The 20,172-nt window shown below is 39.9% G+C and overlaps 1 protein-coding gene across 7 annotated transcripts in view; it reads left to right on the top strand.

Moving 5' to 3' along the window:
• FHOD3 (formin homology 2 domain containing 3) overlaps positions 1 to 11,483 on the top strand; it is a 309,726-nt gene extending 298,243 nt beyond the window's left edge. For 6 of the 7 annotated variants that reach the window (XM_089532343.1, XM_089532344.1, XM_089532349.1 and 3 more), the window contains one exon: positions 4,781 to 11,483. In XM_089532343.1, coding sequence (XP_089388469.1) covers positions 4,781 to 4,863 — 83 coding nt within the window. In that variant the 3' untranslated portion in view covers positions 4,864 to 11,483. Of the gene's footprint in view, positions 1 to 1,093; positions 1,132 to 4,780 lie in introns of those variants that run through there. The other variant, XM_089532347.1, reaches the window with a different exon arrangement.
• The last annotated feature ends 8,689 nt before the right edge of the window (positions 11,484 to 20,172 follow it).

The following is a 20,172-nucleotide window of genomic DNA, read 5'->3' on the forward strand; positions in this document are numbered from 1 at the left end:
GGATTTGTTTCTTTGTTTTTCCTGTAATTGGCTTATATGTGTGTTGGAAAAGCAGAGTGTTAATCCTTTCAAAACTGCATAAAAAGCTTATTGGAACAGAAGAAAGTCTTAACAACATACTTGAGCTTCTTCATATTTATTCTATGGTTACATCTCCACTTTTGCTAACAGACAGTTTTCTGTGAGTGTGTTAGAAGGGATATGATCACATGGTGGCAGGCAAATGGCAAGGAACTGTAAAAGGGGGGGGGGGGGTATCCTTAATCATCTGCCAAACCTGCTATCATAAATGTATTGGTCTGGATAAAATATTGGACTTGGTACCCAAAGACTTACCTCTGCTTCTTAGCAGCTTGCAGTGTAACTATTTTTCTCAGGCTGAAGGCCAACCTGCCTGTAGTGCTAAATGTGCCACTTGCAATAGTTTGGATCTCATTAAAACTTTAAAGGATGGGCCGTGGGGCTGGAGAATCACAATTGTAACTGTGACACATAGGGACTGTCAAAGCTTTTCTCCTGCATCAAGGTCCTGACAAAAAACACACTTCCAGTTACTATCTGACATGGGAAAGATGCTCTCCTTAATGCTAATAGAAGTGCCCCTTTGGAGCCAAATGCCAGCTTGGGGGTAGGAGCTTTCAAATTTTCCCCACCCTGCTCCATTCTATACATGCCATCGTCCAAACCCTGACTGTGAATCCCAATGTCTAATATTTAATGGTTTTAACAGTTTGAAACAAGTATAAATTCATATACAATGTGCTATGTATAGTTCGGCCATCAGAGAAGTTTATGATGTTTCTGAAGCGGTACTGCCACCCAAAGGTATAGGCATTCCTGGCTTTGGCTGGAGGCATTTTTTGGAAAATTCAGACAGAAATTTGTTTAGATATTTTCTTTGTGCAATATGAATAAATATTTAACAGTAAAATATTTTGTACTCTTTCTTTGGTCTTTGTACTTGTGCAGAACCGTTCAAGGAACCCTTCAACACCATTCTGAGGGTTCCTTTAATCACTGAGAGATAATTAAAAAAAAAGAACTCCAAAGAAATAATAAATTTAGTTTTCTAATGACCTCTTCATTCCTTTAGCATTTTATGATTGTTAAACCAAAGGACAAACAGCAACAGTGAGTGACCAAGCACAGGCTGAATGAGTTGGTGGTCACATTGGTTAATGTCATTGCAAATTAAGAGCATTTTGCACCCAGCAGCACTTGGACCACATTAGTCAGCATGTGCTTAAGAACAATATATTTCACTCCCTGCAAAGATCAAAAAGAGGAGATCCTGCATGTAGCAGTTTGCTTACAAAGATAACACTGGGAAGACATTTGAATGGAATGCATATAAGCAGACTGTGGTTTACCGTTGCTGCCCGCTAGAGTTCTCCATAACATAAGTCTTGATGGCTCTTCCTTAAACATACATGTATTCACTTGCCCATGTGCACTCATGTTCTCCATATACCTCCATGGCCTAAAGCTACTTTTGCTTGACTAACTCATCCCATGTGTGTGTATGTGCGTGCGCATGTGCATTTCTGAAGCTTGCCTTCAGTATTTTTTCCCCTGTGGGCTCCCTTTCGTTCTTCTTTCTCCCACATTCAGGCTACATATGTTCTTTGTCTTTACTGAAGCTCTTTTCTACTGGAGAATTGCTTGTGAGAACAAAAAACAATGTATAGCAATAACAACACTGCATTATTCCATGGGGCTGTTTTTCATTTATGTTCAGTGAAAAATATCAACAGCAGATAGTAACTCAGTAACTCTTTAGGCCAAGGTTGTTTTTTGCAACAGCTTATCCACAATAAATCCTAGCTTGATATTCAAAATCCCAACATGACTTTTAAGAGGACAAAATATCAGCTTCAGCATGGATGTATTCCTCTGGTGTTTGACGTTAGATGCTCAGGTATGAAATTGCTTTATGAAACTGGAATCACTAGCTGTATACATCTTGCATGGAATGACATGTCCTACAGCATTATTGGAGTAGTTGCTGTTAAGCAACATAGCATACTACCCATAGGCATTCCTATTACTGATCTCCAGCTCTAGGCTATCTAGTTCATTGCAGATACAGGCAACTAGGCTGTCATAAGGGGCTTCCCTGCCCTTTCCCCTTCAGGGTAGCCCCTCTAGCTCATCTGTATCCTTTGCACTGGTTAAGCATGGGTTCAGGGTGTGATAGAAAAGTTTGGGCCATGGGGGAATGGGAAGGATCGTGTAGGCTTCACAAGTAACTGAAAAGGCTACAGCTTCAGATTAATGAGAACTGTTGTCTGTGTAATGTTTCTTTCTTCTTGGATTTATCTGTACATGGTGTGGAAAGAATAATGAATACATCACAGCCCTACTTTATTTGCTTATTTTCTTTTTTTATTATTATATTAATGCCTCACCTTTCCCCCAGCATGGGATTCAAGGTGCTTACAGCCATTTAAAAACACAGTACAATTATAAAAAAAAACAAAAAACTATTACTACAAAACTTAAAAAATGATTAAATCTGTGTTCTGTTTAAAAGACACAAGTTAAAAAAAAACAAAATACATGTAAAGCATAATAAAATAGAAACATGGCAAATTTAATGGCAGATTTAATGCGGCATATTAAAAATGAAATGCCTCATTAAAAGGTCTTTACCTGCAGGCAGGAAGAAAGCAGGGAGCGGACTAACTAGACTTCCTAGGAAAGGGAATTCCATAACTTGGGAACAGCCACCAAGAAGTCTCTCTCCCATGTCTCATCAGGTGTGCCTGTGATTGTGGTGGAATGGAAAGAAAGCCTTCCCTGCAGATTTTAAAGCTCAAATGGGCTTTTATATGGAGAGATGGTATTTCAAGGCTTTTAAAAGTCATAACCAACATTTTGAATTCTGCCCATAAATGTAGCAGCAACCAATGGAGTTGTTTCAGCAGGAAGGTTATATGCTCCCTATTACCTGCCCCAACCAACAAACTGGCCACAGCGTTTCGGACCTCCAGAAATTTCCAAACAATTTCCAAAGGCACTTGCCACATAGAGTTCATTACAGTAATCCAAATAAAGCATAATCAAGGTATATGTCACTGTAGCCAGATCTAATGTCTCAAGGAGTGGTTACAGGTGGTGCACCAGTTTTGGCTGTGCAAATACACTCCTGGCTGCTGCCAAAACCTGGGCATCCATATGCAGTACTCAGTCCAGGAGTACACCAATACTGCAAACCTGGAGTACTGTAGCCCTTCCAACTGTACTGTACTGTATTCCTTCCAACACAGACTGAATCCCTGTTCTCCCAATTGTCTTTGGACTGAGTAGGAAAACACATTTCATGTGTTGTGGATTAACTTTCAATTTGTTTGCTGTCATCTAGTCTGTTACTGACATTGGTTTAGCACTGAGACAGCTTCCTTGGAATTGGATTGAAAGGAGAGATAAGGTTGGGTGACATCAGCATACTGGTGACGCCCAACCACAAAACTCAGATAATTTCTCCCAAAAATTTTATGTAGATGTTAAAATGCATGAGGGACAACACATTTTGTGGCCATGGGGTCAAACAGGAATCCCCCAATACCACCTTCAGATCTTTCCCCTCCAAGAAAGACTGAAACCACAGCAGAGGAGTACCCCAGAGTCCTAGTCCAAAGAGGTGGCTCGAAGGGATACCATGTTTGATGGCTTCAAAAACTGTGAGAGATCTAGCAGAGCCAACAAGGACATGTCTAGTTCCTGTCTAATTCCTTGCACAGGTCATCCACGGAGGCAACTAAAGCTGTCTCTGTCCTATAGCCAAGCCTGAGGCCAAATTGAAATGCATCTACACTTAATCCATCTTATCCAAGAACCCCTGAAGCTGGGAAGTCACCAGCACACTCAACTTTTCCCTAAAAAAGGATATTGGACACTGCCCAGTAGATATCCATTATAGGCAGGTTCAGGGAGGGTTTATTTATTAGAGCCCTTTAGTTTCTTGAAGCTGCTTTTGAGCCCTACTTAAATATTGAAGTCTTAGGAACTGGCTAAGCAGAGGGAAAATGGAAAGGGAAGTTGGAACAATAAAGTTGTTAGGCTGAATCCAGACTTGGCCATACTTAGAGTAGACCTACTGAAATCAATTGAGTTTATGTAGGCTATTACCAGCTTCATTCACTGATTTCATTATGTCTGTTTTTAGTATGCCCCGGTCTTCTTCTTTTCTCATTACCTTCAAAACATTATTGTCTTTTCTAATAAGCATGTTGTTTCATAATATATCCAAAGTACAATAGCTTCAGTTTAGTTATATTGGCTTTTAACAAGAGTTCAGGCTTAATTTGTTCCTGGCCCATTTATTTCTCTCCTCTGGTTCTTCATGGTATCTATAGGACTCTTCTCCAGCACCACATTTCAAATAACCCGATTTCCTTCCTGTCAGCTTTCTTCACTGTCCAGCTTTCATGACTGTATAGAAATAACAAATGAATAATATTTTAAGAGCCCCATGTCTCCCTGTTTGCTTCACCCTTAATATTCAAAATCATATTTCTGTCTGATGTTTAATGACTTGATTTTATATCAGGATGTTTAGCTATAAAAGGGAAAAACTGTCTTTTTTCATAGATTTTATTCCACATTTCCTGTTTCGTTTGTTATATTGCTGCATTTAAGCTGTAGTCTTAATAGCCATATCTGGAAGCAAGACCCACTGAATACAATGGGACTTACTTCTAAATAGACTTGTCTAGGACTAGACTGATAGTCTTCTAGCACCCTCATCCTTCTTTTCTTTCTGTTTCCGAATGCTCAGTGAGGCGGACACTTAAGAGTGGACTGACACCAGAAGAAGCCAAAGCACTGGGTCTGATGGGCACTTCTGAGATGCAGGTGTGATGACAGCACCCAAGTGAACTACAGGAAGAACCATCGGTATACCGTATACCACACAGACACACACATATACACATACATACACAGCCACACACACCAACACAGCCTACCTTAGCCTTTTGGCTTAGCATTCTCCTGCTACTTCTCCCGGCTGTTCATCATACCCCACCATTTTCATAACGCTGAAACAGAGGTGGAAAGGTAATCAGTACAAAGGGCTAAAATTAAGACACATGTAACTTACCACTATCAGATTAAGTCAGTGTTGGGAATATTTTGGAAATCATCATACTGCATTGATGTGGTCTTTGATGTTATCTTGTTTTGTGTGAAAGGTGTTTATGTTTATTTTCCTTGTGGCCTGTATAGTAATTGTTAAGTAATATGTTTTGTCAGTTCAAGGGCAGTCCTTTAAACCGGCAAGCTCACTTCTGCTACCATTGCTATGGTTTTTCTAAAGTCAATGTTTCTAAACAGAAATGCACCATTGTTTTTATCTTTCCTCCAAAGAATGTATAAATGTATGTCTACTTGTGTATATACTGCCTGAGCATATGTGTGTGTACACACCTATCGGCACACGCACACGCATCCCTACTGAGTCCAGGTGCCATCAACCTTCACTCAACCTGTCCTGCAACAAGGGAAATCCTTTGCTCTTTTATGGTGGAATTCTGCTAGGTTGGTTTTCTGCTGGGGCCTCTCTCAAACATGTAATATGCACATTCTGCATAATGACACATGTGCATAGTCACAGCACAGAGTACCTCCAGTCACTCAGTTCAAGAGATGAAGGTGTGTATGAACTATAGCAGTCTACCTGAAAGTAGCCAGAGTCAAAATAGGGTTTGTTGTTAAGGTACCCATTAGACTGCTTTTCTAATCTGATGTAACAAAGTTTACGAGTGTTAGTACATGTGAATGAATAACATATGGCTTAAACTCTCTTGCAATGACATTTTCCCTGTGAGTGCAATCCACAGCAGAGGAAATAACTGTTGTGGACATGGATGCTGTTCTCCGTCCCCAAATGTTAAGTATCCATAGACTTCCTTTCTAAAGCCAGTGAACTGTAGTTTGAAGAATGTATTTTAAAGAAGCCTCTTACGCATATTTCCACAGCTTGCATTGATCAGCTCTTCCACTTTCACGAGAAAAACATCCAGCTTGTAAAATCTGAAGAATGGAATATATTCATTGCAATGTTTGGGGTTTCACAAAGAGTGGTACAGAAGGGAGGATTTTTTTTTATACTAAAACATACCTCTAAGCTAGTGGTACTAAAGAAGACATAATGAATGCATCACTGTTAACCATACCATCCAATTGCTTGGCGCCTTTTCATGAGAATGTTCTACATTATTCTGGAAGATTCCAGTCTCGATCTTTGTACAGAAAACCAAAATACTAAACATGTAAGAAAATAGCATGAGAAGTTCCAGCACTCTATAACTTGAATCTCCATTTTGTCCTATAGTTTACTTTTAATTGCCTCCTTTATAGGGATACTTGTCTTTTATATGTAAAATTAACTGTGAGCTCCCAGACAATGTGTCCCTCAATATTTGACGCTCTGTTTATTCAGGATTCAATCCTATACTTGTCTGATTAGAAGCAAGTCCCACTGCAGTAAGGCTTATTCCCAGGTAAATAGGTATATATGATTGCAGCTTTAGTGGTTCCAAAATGCTATGGAAATCATTTGTTGATATGGCTAGTCAGCATATGTTTTTCATTAAGGAGACAAAGACATTGGCCAGTAAAGGACAGAAAGTTATATTTATTTTGTTTTATTTACTTCAAGATGATACAATAAGGCTTTGCCATTGGGTTTCTAACTCCTGCCTATCAGAAACATTTTGCTATCTCCCTTGCATTATACAGCAATGAATTATTCCAAATTTCCAAAGTGATATATTTAAGGGAAAGAGTCCACCCACCAAAAAAACCACAATTGTTACTGTTGGCTGGATGAATGTTTACAGTTAATATATCCACCGTATAGATGGGACTAGGGTAGAAATCCCATCCCAAACTGTTGTATTTCACATTGCCATTATATTAGATGATAAAGCTTTATATCCCACCATTCAATGAAATGCTCAGGGCAGCTTACATAAATGACATAGGTGTAACAGACACTAAACTAGGCAGTGAGCTTTAGGGTTAGATTTTTACATGTGTAGAACATTTTAATACTGAACTTGATTTTCTTTGTTCTCATTACATCTATTCCAGTGAAACAGGGAATTCTCAGCCACCTAACATAAAGGCCTAAATCCTATTGATAGTTCCAGCTGTCATAGACCCATTAAATCAAGATGATTTATGTAAGTGTGGGCTCATAACCCAACTTGTTGGTTGAGTGAATCTATCTAATTGGGACTAACAGTTGGACTCAGACTTTGGACAAGACACTCCAAAACAATAGAATGTTTATACCTACACCCAAAAGGAGAGCTGTCGTCTTTTTATTTATTCTTGACAAATAAAACAGTCTCAAATATTTATCTAAGATGCTGTTGTTCCTTATGATTATGATGCAAAGTAAGTGACAATCCACACAGGGTTTTCTTTTGTTTTTTATTTGAAATTTGTCCTCTCATCCAGAAATTCAGTAGAAATTCAGTGGGTTTTTTAAAAATCTATAATGAAAATTTCAGCTTAGCCTTGTATGTTTATGTGCCTTCAAGATGCCTTTCAACTTATGACGACCCCATGAATGTCATAGGGTTTTCTTAGGCAAGGAATACTCAAGGGCAGTTTTGCCAGTTCCTTCCTAGCTTAGCTTAGCCTAGCCTTAGTCTGCCTTTAAGGTTTTTAATAAGGGTATTCCAGTTCTAGGTACTGCTGATTTTAATGTATTGCTGTCAAACAACAGCCTGGACAACTTCATGCTATTTCTTAGATGAGTTGGTCAATGCCTGCATTTCTTGCCTGCTGACAGCTTTCCCCCATAAAGAATGAAAAGATCATTTCAGGGGTTTGAAAGTAGCAACATCCAAGTCAATTCTGTTTCCTATTTCCAAAAATAAGGATAATTGTTTCTGGCAATAGGACATTTCAAGCAAAGTTGCTATGGAATCCTGCACCAGAAGAGCCCAAAGATCTGCACATGGTATGTGTCAAAATCAAAACAAAATGTTCATTTTTTTTCACACATCCATTTTTCACTCATAACTGATTCCAGATACTGTGTAATTGAGGAATCTATATGGACATTAAGCTCTACCTATCATTTTCTTGCAAACCTTGCTCATGTAACTGAAGTATAACAAAAAGGGATTAAAGAGATAAAAAGGTGCACTAAAAATAACCAATAATATAGTTTTTGATTAGACACACTAAATATTTGTCGTTCAGCTCATTTTTTAGTTTCTAAACCTTCACATTTGCACTAAGCCCGGGCATGAGTAAACAGCTACAAAAACATGTATCTCTCTTTCTTAAGGGAGACTGAGCCTGTAGTTCAGTCTTCCCTCTTAAATGGAAAACATATAAAGCAGAACACTTAAGATGTCTTATTTGTGATGCTATGGATTATAATGTAGATTCTGGCTACTAGGCAGTATAACCCGGCAAGGTTATCCAGAGTTTTTTAATCTTACTTATTTCTCCTCATAGTTAACAGTTTAAAGGAGGAGTACACAACCGTTTGGGTCCTGAGGGTCACACACCTAGTGTTGGCTGGGGCGCAAGGGGACATAAATGGATGCACAAACATACAAGTGGTGATAAATGATCAAAACAGCAATGTGGGAAGCAGAATTGCCATGGATTTTCACTTTCCTATTCCCCAGTGATATCCTTTGAGCTTGCTCTTTCTAAACTACAAGCAGCAGAGAAACTGATATATATATATATATATATATATATATATATATATATATATGGAATAATATAAAGCACAAGGTGAAACTACAAAAAAAATACATTCAAACTGCAAACATAAATTAACTACTTCTACAAATTACACAAATTAACTACTCCACAAAAATAACACCTTGGTTTGAGCAGTATCAGTAGATGCTGGAACAGCATCAGTCCAGAAATAGCATTTTTCTGCAGTTTAGGGCCACACATTTTGCATTCCTTCTTTAAAAGCTTTATTCCAGTAAAAATACCTTTTAATAACTTGTGTCCATCCTAGCTGAACTCTTGAGTCTGATCCCCACTTTTTAAATGTTGATTTAGAGAGCCATATATATGGACTAGAAATTGTATCAGCCCAGGGTGAGAAACATGAAGCCCTCCAGATTTTTGCTGGACAAAAACATACAGCCCTCCACTTGCTATGCTGGCTAGGGATGCTGGAAATTACAGTCAAATAGCATCTGAAGTACTACATGATCATCAGCCCTGTTTTAGGGTGTAATTGCACATTGCTGCTGCTTAAATATGAAGGATGTCACCATTATTTCATCTCCTTTCCCCAAACCCATTCTTTCACGCAGGCTCTCAAGGGTTTCTAGAAATCCATAATTGGCACATTGGCCCAAAATTCTGTGCCAGTTTAAATATATAGTTGAGGCATTCCTGCAGTTGGCCACAGAGGCATGACAGGGAACAGAAACAAGGCAATTCTTTCTCTCTGTCTGTGTGTGTGTCTATATATATATATATATATATTCAGTGTCCGACTGAAGGAAGACCCATAGAACACATGGTTTATGAGCACAGGGTCCCATGTTATATTCTGACACTTTCATGCAGGGCTGGAAAAACTCATATATGAAACCCAGGGGAGCTTCTGACAATTTGTGTCAACAAAAGTGACCTAAATAGATCAACAGTCCTACTTAGTATAAAGTACATTATTGGCTGGGATCTTGTTGGTGACATATGCTAACATAACCCTCAGTTACAATAGTGTAAGTTCTTTGACAGTGCACAAGGAGGTAACCTGTACTCCACATACAACACCAACATCCTTGGTGTGCAAGAACAGCCAATGTGTGTGTTTAGGCTCAGCTTTGTTCTCCCAGCCACAGACTGGGGGCACTGAGTGCCTTCACCAAGCAAAGGAGGAGGACACTTACACAGGGTGGAGGTTGTTTCTCCTTCCTTGGATCTACAAAAACAGACAAAATACACCCAAAAGCACTGGCTGAGACAAGACGGTTGCCTCTGTTCCCTTCAATAACAGTATAATTATACTACTCATCCAGGGCGTCTACTGGATCTAGACCTTTCTGTTATCCTAAATGGGTAAACTTTATCATTTCAATGATAAAAGTTTTGATTTCATTTCAATTATATACATTGCTAATAACATTCATGGAAAGGTACGTGACATGAGTGAGACCTGGACTTTGGTCATTGGAAAGTTCTAGAGTGGTCCCATTCAAGTATCCCCTATTCAGCACAGCCATGCTTATGCAGCCAATTGCTGTTAATGTACTCTCCACCTGGTCTTTTATAACTCATATAGTTACATAAGCCAAATACTGTCCACCTATATGGAAATATTCTCTATCCAGATTATAAAGGAAAGGATTGCATTTATACCCTTTCACAATTACTCTCCGGGTTCTATAAAGCACGAGAAGCTCCCTGTTTTCCTCTGATCAAAGTGAGGTATTCTTTACCATCAAATATGCTAAACCTAATTTCCATAAAACATTTCACTCAGTCTAATACTTATTTCCATTGCTTAATCTAAAATTTCAAATATGATATGGAATGAAGGAGATTTCATTTAGTTAAGCAATTCAGAAGAACATTCTAAATATATTTTAACTTACACATATTGAGGGGAAATCCTTAATTTTGAAATGCTTTGTTACTTAAAGTTTTAACAGCTGTGAAATCTGACTTATTTCTGAAAGAAGAAGCCTGTTTGTGTTGTTGGATTATAATTCTCTTTTTAAGGACTGTCTTTGGACTACTCATGTCTTTTCTGTGAGCTGGGAATTTTAAAAAGAAATAGATATAAAGTAGAAAAGGACAATTTTCTAGACAAAGGACGACTATTGTAAAAATGTGTAAATGTTGCTAGTCTTTTTGGAGTTCTTTTGTGTAGTATAGTGTAAAATAAGCTTTTTTCCAGCAGTATTATTCTGTGAATTGTAATTTAAGAACAAGCCATGCATGGTCAATGATATATCCTGCAGGAAACACACATATACCATATACACACAAATGATCATTGTTTGCCTGGTTGTAAGCAGGGTCTTGTAAAAAACTGAATGCAATTGTTCAGGACATTCTTTCATTACTACTGTTTTAGTTAGGTTGCAATTTTGTGCCCACATACCTGGGGGTAAGCCTAATTGAAATAAAATAAAGTAGTAAGTAAAGTAGTAAAGAATTGCACTTCCATGAAGAACTTGAATTAATTTCCCTCCACATTTACTACATCCAAGAACATTGGCAGTTTGTAGTCATCAGCATACTATTTTAGCATTCATTGGTGCATAGTGTAATTACCTCTTTTTTAAGGTACTCATCATCTGTTTCTGCACCCAGTTTCACCCTAATTTTTTTTAAATGAATTTGTTTTCCTGTGCCATGCAGGGTTGATATATTGACTATTGACCTGTGCCCAGTGTCTCTGATGTAATTTAAAAGTCCATTTCTACTGCATTATGTAAACACATCTTGCAATAAAGCTTTCTAATGCACTCCTTTTCCTTTTTATTGTAAGTGGGGGAGGCAGGTGGTTTAATTGTGATATTCAATCCTTACCTAAGATTCTTCTAGAAACAGCTGGAGCAGCATTATCTGGACTTATCTGCTCTGTGTCACACAATTTGGTTAAGTATCGCAAAGAAGCTCTCACCAGATGTAATGTCATTGGTAGGAGGTAGGTCAACACTGCCATGATATGACTAGGAATGGCCAAGGAAAAATGGGAACAGACATTAGCCACAGGAAAGGGAATAGAATAGGCAGTGAAGAGGATGGGGAAAGATAGCATAAATGGATCACTGAAAGCAAAAGAAGGTTTTCGGACAATAAATTTGTCAGGTTGAGGAAGTAAGCAAAATATGTCCAGGTCTGTCTCTCTCTTTGTGTTAATCAATATTGTTTTGAGCAAAAGGGTTTGCAGACAATAGGATAGTCATAAAAATCATGGTGCTCATTCCCAGCATTCATGCTTTATCTCTTTATTATTTATTCATTCATTTATTGTATTTATACCCTGCTCTTCAGCCAGAAAGGCTCTCAGAGCGGCTTACAGATTGTTAATTAGACATTTCCCTGCCCTCAGGCTTACAATCTAAACAAACTTTACAAAATACAAAGTGTAGTATCTGAGAAATTGTTTTTAAAAACCTATAGTCAGCCATTCTTCTTGACTCTGAGGAGTCAGGCAATTGCTTCAAACTGGGGGTAGATTGCTAAAGCTTGGCATGTTGAGAATGGCTGGCACTGTGGGCCGTCTAGGTGAGAAAAACAAGATTCTGGGTCCACAAATCTCATAAGATGCTGAAATTGCATCTGGAAACAAAGAGATCTCAGAGACCTTTAATGAGGCCTGGCCTTATTATCAGACAACATGAGTCAAAGGTAATCCTTTGTAGATGTCTCCATCCAGGGCAGCCAACTCATGGTCCCAGGCCAAAGGTAAGTAGTAGCTGCAGATGGCCTGTGGCAGGAACTGGAACCCAAAATAAACAGTACATTTAACAGTCAAGATCATCCCCACATGAGAGCTCAGGTCAGGAATATCCCAGATCCTGTGATTTCAGGGCCAAAATCTGAGACTATGCAGGCTTAGGGATAATGTTACAGGATGAACCCTGGTGATATCACGGCAAGCTTTGGTGATGTAAACATGATACATCAAGCATCAACCACGGAGACTCTGAGCTTGTTTAAAAAATCTAAAGCATTACAAATGAAAAAACATGTATCTAATTGGAAATTAAGTGTTCCAAGCTGTACTTTGAACAGAAGAACAACCACAAACATTTCTCAGCTTTCTTTTTAACACTTTTTCAAGTACTCTTTTTAGTGTTCTGCAAACTGTTTTTAATGGGTTGTTCCCATCAACCAGCGCCTTTCATTGGCCATATTTTATTTCTTACAGTTAGGTTGATGGAATTCTCCCTCATCTCCAACAAGCCAACAAAGACCCAACAGATAATTCTGTCTATACAGAAGAAGAAGCAGCTCCTTTTTTGTCTAATGGGATTTACAATTTTAGAATGTGGGGAGCCTAATATAGAATCATAGAATTGGAAGAGACCACAAGGACCATGCCGGAACTCTCAATCAAAGCATACCTGACAGATGGCCATCCAGCCTCTGTTTGAAGATCTCTAAGGAAGGAGACTCCACTACACTCCGAGGAAGTTTGTTCTACTGTCAAACAGCCCTTACTGTCAGGAAGCTCCTCCCCATGTTGAGGTGGAATCTCTTTTCCAGCAGTTTGCATTCACTGTTCCGTGTCCTGTTCTCTGGAGCAACAGAAAACAAGCTTGCTCCCTCTGCAATATGACATCCCTTCAGATATTTAAACAGGGCTATCATATCACCTCTTAACCTTCTCTTCTCCAGACTAAACAGCTCCCTAAGGCATTTCTCATAGAGCATGGTTTCAAGACCCTTCACCCTCCTTTGGACACACTCCAGTTTCTCAGTGTCCTTTTTGAATTGTGATGCCCAGAAATGGACACAGTATTCAGGCTGGGGCCGGACCAAAGCAGAATAGCACTTGATCTAGACACTATACTTCTATTGATGCAGCCTAAAATTGCATTGGCCTTTTTAGCTGCAGCATAATATTGTTGACTCATGTTCAACTTGTGGTCTACTTGAACTCCTAGATCCCTTTCACACGTAGTCTCATTAAGCCAGGTGTCCCCCATCCTATATCTGTGCATTTCTTTTTTCTGCCCTAAATGCAGTACTTTATATTTCTCTTGTGTTGAATATCATTTTGTTAGCTTTGGCCCAGCTTTCTAATCTATTAAGGTCATTTTGAATTTTGATCCTGTCCTCTGGGGTATTAGCTACTCCTCTTAGTTTGGTGTCATCTGCAAATTTGATAAGTATGCCTCCAATTCTGTCATCCAGGTCATTGATAAAGATGTTGAATAGCACTGGGCCCAGGACAGAACCCTGTGGGACCCCACGGGTCACTTCTCTCCAGGATGAAAAGGAGCCATTGTTGAACACCCTTTGGGTTCGCCCAGTCAACCAATTACAAATCCATGTAACAGTTACTTTGTCTAGCCCACATTTTACCAGCCTGTTTGCAAGAATGTCATGAGGAACTGGTACCAGTCATGCCTTCAAATTTTTCTGGAATAAGACAAGGAAAAAAAGAATAATGCTGAGTAGCTGCTGCTAGGAAAATTTGAGAGTAAAAGAAAAAGTTGAGAAAGGGGACAAGAGAATAAGGAAGGAGATGGGTGAGAAATGTATCCAGGAAAACTGAAGATGGAGAAAGAAAATGAACAAGTGATGTGGGGAAGAAGAAATAAACCAAGGGGCAAGAAGGGAAGCCAGCAAGACAGGGAACAGAGAATGAAGGAGAAGTGAATGAGGAGAGTAGCTCCAGGAAGAAGAAACAGAAAGAAAACCAGTGGCAGCAAGTGGTTTCCACGTGAGGAGTGGACTGAATTCACTCAAATTTTAATTTCATGCTATAAAGCAGCTCTCCAATATGCTATCCCCAAAACAGGTTCAATATCTTACAGGGGTCCTTTCAAATGTGGAATAAAATCCAGAACAGATTCACCACAGCCCTGACATGGAAGCTACCAGGCACCACTGAAAAATATGAGAGAGGAGAGGAGAGGGAAGTGAACGTGATTTAGCCAAGGATTGCGGGGAGAAGAAGAAAAGATAAGAAAGAGGCAGGAGTGAAATCAAGGCCCGGTACAGATGTGTGGGAAGTGCCGTACTTGGGCCGAAACTAGGGTTCAGGAGCATGCAGCGTCTGCACGCTCCCAAACCCTAGCATGTAACAGCAGCAGCATCATGGCGGCCTCCCATCCACACAGGGGCCACCCTGGTGACACAAGTGCCATACAGCGTCCAGATGTCGCTGGCAGGAAGTGACATCATGAGGGCGCCCTTTCCTGTTTGCAGCACTGCAAAAAAGAAGCCACTCTAGGCAGCTTCTTTTTGGCAGCACATCGGTGCTGCAGTGTGCAGCTGCTGCAGCACCGACTTGGAACAAAGACGAGCAGCACGGAGCCACCCATCTGTCGAGCCCCCAACACTTTAAATTGGAATCAAGCACCTAAGCAAAGTTGAAGAAGGAAGACAACCTTGCCCCCACTTTTTGTTAACAATCCTCTAACCCATGTGAGCCTTAGAGGTCGTGCAGACTGGCAGCTCGGAGTGGCCTCTGGCTGCTCCAGTGCTGGTCAGCCCCCAATTGACACAGAACCATGGTGACCACAGAGGGCCAGTCCTGATCCAGACCACCCCCATGAGTGGCTTTTCACCACTCCTTTTTGTGCTGGCTCTTCTGGGTTTGAGTGCCCTTGGTGCACTCACCACATGACTTCCGGCCACATTCAGGGTGTGCGTCATGCACACACAAGCTGTTTTTTGCCCATCTTTTTGGGCCTTAGATTAAGAAAAGACATTATTCTGTGCCATCAACTATTTAGGGTTGGGTGAGGAAGATGGGAAGAGAGTTGGCAGAGTTAACAGTAAACAACAGAGAAACAAAGCAGCGATCCTTTAGTACCATATTCAGTAACTCCTAAGCAAGCGGAGAATTTCCATTACTCTCTCCCAGCAATGTATAGTGTTTACTGTAGCTTGAGAAACATTAAAGGGGAGCAGAAGGAGGGGGGGAAATAGCTAAGTGGACTGTAGGGGTAGTCACTTGGGTCAGCACATTACATTTAAAAACCAAAACACCCTTCTAGTCAGGACACCATGCTCAACCTGGCAATCATCCCTTCTTCCTGGGGCCTGGGGAAGATAGGCAAGGCCCTGAGATCTATGGGAACTGCTCTCACCTGGTGTGACTAACATAAATAAAGACCTACAATGAAACGTCTCTACTACATCATTTGCTATATCTACAAGGACATGGACGTTTTAACATTTGCCCGTCCATTCATCACCGCATACACACCAAATTGTGTCTGGATCCCAACATACTGTGATAATTAGTCCCTCATTCTTCCACCATGGGCCACAGCATTTGAAGGCTACATGCTGGCATTGTTTGGGAGTCCCTGTTATCCCATTGTGTCTCCTTGGGATTCCACTGACAAGCTGTACTTATTGCTACTAAGCTACAGCTGGTTGGAATTTTAGTGGGCATACATCACATTCTGTCACAGCACAATGCCAGGAGAGGTTTAAGCCAAAGAACCTGAGTCTAGGAAGGAGGATACCACCAGGAGATCTGAAGTGGTGATGGCCTCAAAGCCAGGTCAGCAGGCACAAGGTAACAGAAAAGCATGAAGCAGCATTGAAGCAAGTGTCAACAAGAAGCAAATGGAGCCTGACACTGATAGAATGGAACAAAGACTCTATCCAACCACATGGCCAATTCTGAGGGGAGAGGCAGATGTGGGAATGGGTACATTTCAATATTGCCACACATAATCCCTCACCCACCTAGTTTCAGGCTGATGGGTCTTTGCACCACAATGATCCCAGGCAATAGTATTTTTTCAATTGAGTAAGGGCCTAACAGAAAATATAATGTCCATGGAACAGTGACTTCAGATAACTGCAGTATAGATTGTTGCTGGCAAAAATGAATGCATGCAGAACCACAAGCTCGACAGCCAACAACCAGAAGGCGAAGCACTTAGCTTGGCAGGCAAGTTCTGGAAGGCAGCTCAACCATTTTCAACTCTGATTAGGCCAATACCAGATAATAAAACATAGTCAGAAAGGGGCCAACAAGCATTGAAGGTAAAGTGCAAACCAGAATTTGAGAAACACTTTCTCTCCAATGATTCAAATTTCTATTTATGAGCAGGGTCTCTGAGGACATATTCCACGAGTGGCCAGGACTAAGGGACGGGCCAGGATCAAAGAAAAATGTGCAAATCCTTGCCCTTTTAAACATTTTCCCACCAAGCTTGCAAAACAACACCTTCATGGGCTGTAAACCAGAACTGAGTTCCATATAACACCTTCCTAGATGTTAAATGGCCTCTAACCTGCTTTGCCTGGTCACTAATCAGAGATAAAAGTAGAAGAAACTTGTGGGTCTACAGAGATCCTCATAATGCATTCCCCATAAGAAAATGCTCCTGTTGCTTGGCAGACATCGTCTTCCTATCATGATTTGGGGGGGGGGGGGGGGGGGTGTGTTAATGGAAAAGTTTGTGTATGTGTTTCCCCTACTCTTTTTTCTTTCTGCACCTAAGATGAGGTCATACAGAGCCCCACTCATATTATTTGAAAAAGTTGTTGGTGGAGGGTTGTTTCTTTTTTTCACCATATGATAAAATGAAAGTCCAGCATGTTGGGTAGTGAATGCCTAATTTAAAAAAAAAAATCAACTTGTGAAAAAGAAACAAGCTACTCTGAAATGTTTCAGCTATTTATTTTAAAAATGTCAAAATTCTTTCCATTCAGCATCAGATATTACCTCCTTTTTTAAAAACTTGTCCTGAACTGAATCAAGCTAATTCAGACAGAGACAGGTCAGATCCAAATTGGATTGGATCAGTCCAAATTGTTCTGAATCACTCTGGATAGATTCAGTGATCCAGGCAGTAAAAGAAAGCCAGACAGTATGTCTCAAAAATGTTGCAAAACAGCACCATAAAAAGAAAATATCAGGGTGAGAAATGGGTACAGGAACTGGATTTTGCTTATTGATAGCTCTAGCTTCCAATTGAGAGCAAACATCTAAACAGCACTCTCTAGTCATAATATTTGTAGAGAAGGATGGGGAAACTTTTTTTTTTTGCCTAGGGGTGCTATTGGATTTCATTTATAGTTGCATATTGTCCCTTGTGTTCTAAATCTTTTTCCCATCCGGTCCTATTCACCCTTACTCTATGTTGTTTCTTCCAGTCAGTCTCTGTATTGGTTTCACTATTACTTTGGTAATAATGTTATTTAGCGTTGAATTCCCTCTCTCCGTGCATCACTATTTTAGCCTTAGTTATTTTAAATTACTGTATATACTCATGTATAAGTCACGAAGTTTAGGTTAAAAAATTGACCCAAAAAATCTGAGTCGACATATCCATAGGTTAATATAAGTAATATATATACTTATATTAGGTGTCCCCTGGTGAAGGACAAGAGTTTAATCTGCTCTGGAAGCACTGACCCCCTTCTACTCTCTCATCCATCCCGCCTTTTGTAGGAGCACAAATAGTTATGTCTGCTGGAATTTTGTAAGTTCTTTTGCAGTGTTTTCTTTTGCTTCATCCTTTACATCCTTCATTACATGCCCCTAACTTTTACCCCTGACTTATCCATGGGTCATATCAAAATTCATAATTTTGGCCCCAAAATCTGCCTTCGACTTATACATGAGGTCGACTTATAGTTGAGTTTATACAGTAGGTTCGTTTTCTGACTACATTGTTTAGTATATTTGTTCTACAGTGCGCTCGCGTCATACACGGGTGCATTATACCCTGCTTTCAGCAAATGTTGAAAGCAGTGTTGCTTCTTCTGGCGCCATGCGCTGGAAGAAACAATAGCGCCATGCGCCACCACGAGCATGAGCCCCATTACTTGTAATGAGGATCGAGCATACACGTTTTTTGTTTTACACGGGGGGGGGGGTCCAGAACAGATCCCCCGCGTAAAACAAGGGAGCACTGTATTTTTACTTTTTCTCTTCTATCTGCCATATGCATATGTGTTCTACACATACAGAGTAAGACTTAGAGCACATACATAAGGGACAATACAATACCACAGGAAAGCAGAACGTATTAGCAGATTTTAAATAGCAAAAACAGCTGGAAGGCACAAACAACAACTGGAAGGCACAAATAACAACAGATTCTCACTGTGTATTGAAATGCCATGTACTTGTGATAATTAAAAAAAGAAAGGCAAAAGAAATGTCCTTTTTGTTTCCCAATACAAATCAATGGGCAGTATGAAAATGCACGTTTATAGATCTGGATCACATCCAAGTACATCCAAATCAGTGTGAACTACATGAAGGCTAAATCAACAAACAACATCCTAAACTGGCTTGAGGGGGGCTTGCACAGCCTTAATATCATTTAAGCCCAACATGATACAGTATGATAAACAATGCATCAATTCAAGGCACCTTAACAGCCATCAATATGGCACAACTGTATCATAGATAACTGTATCATAGGTATCACAGATAACCTAAAATGTCTGGGCAGCGGGGCCAATAAGGTTTCACAAGTTCCTGGAGGAAGGAACTAATCACTGCTGACAGATGGAAGCTTCTTTACTGACTACCCTTCTCCCTAGCACTTCAGAAAATTATTATTATTATTATTATTATTATTATTATTATTATTATTATTTATACCCCACTCTTCAGCCAAAAGGCTATCAGAGCGGCTTACAAATTTTCAGAGGTACCATGCTCATAAAAAAGTTTTGGGGAACACTGTCAGTCACTGCACTGATGCAAGACCATAAATGTGAATCCCCAAAATGTATGGGTTCTTAAGTCTATCTTCTAAATTAATAGAATTCAGAGACTTAGCCAGGTCAACCTGGACTAGTAGTATGGAGAGGAATCTTGCAGTACCTTTGAGACTAACTGTACAAAGAAGTTGTAAAATTATGCTACAACTTCTTTTGCACAGTACGTCTCAAAGGCGCTCCCTTTACTTACTTACAAATTCATAAATACCAAACAGGATTCTAGCCAATATTTTAAAAGATAAAAATCTCTAGACTGTTAACAGCTTTAATAGTGGTGATGTGGGAGGAAATTTCTGACTGGTTGCAGTGGTGGCCAGAGTTGTGTGGTTGATACAGATCTCATGGTGGTGCACCTGCACAGAAGTGAATCAGAAGGTAGTGGCAAGGAATTCCTGTCTGACATTTATGCCATTGCCCCGTGGAATCTTGCAGGGATCTGTCTTGTCCCACATACCATTTAACTAATACATGAGAGCACGGGAATAGGTTGTCTGAAGTTTTAAGGTTGAATATCACTAATATGCTGATACTGTCCAAAGAAGCATTTTATAGTTCTAAGCTAGTAATAAGCCCCCGGACCTCTTTAAGTGTATAAATATGTGGAAATATTTCACAGGAGTAGAAACACAGTCTGCCAGATAACCCCACAGCTCAGGAGTGGACTTGGTAGCTGTCTGGTAGAGACACTTGCCCTGGATATTATAGCATTCCCCACTGCAAAGCTGAAATATTATAAGGATTAATTAATTTTGACAAGACAGAAGCTTC

Source organism: Sceloporus occidentalis, unplaced genomic scaffold (genome assembly GCF_023333645.1).
Source record: "Sceloporus occidentalis isolate IW3139 unplaced genomic scaffold, rSceOcc1.0.p SCAF_7, whole genome shotgun sequence".
NCBI lineage: Eukaryota > Metazoa > Chordata > Lepidosauria > Squamata > Phrynosomatidae > Sceloporus > Sceloporus occidentalis.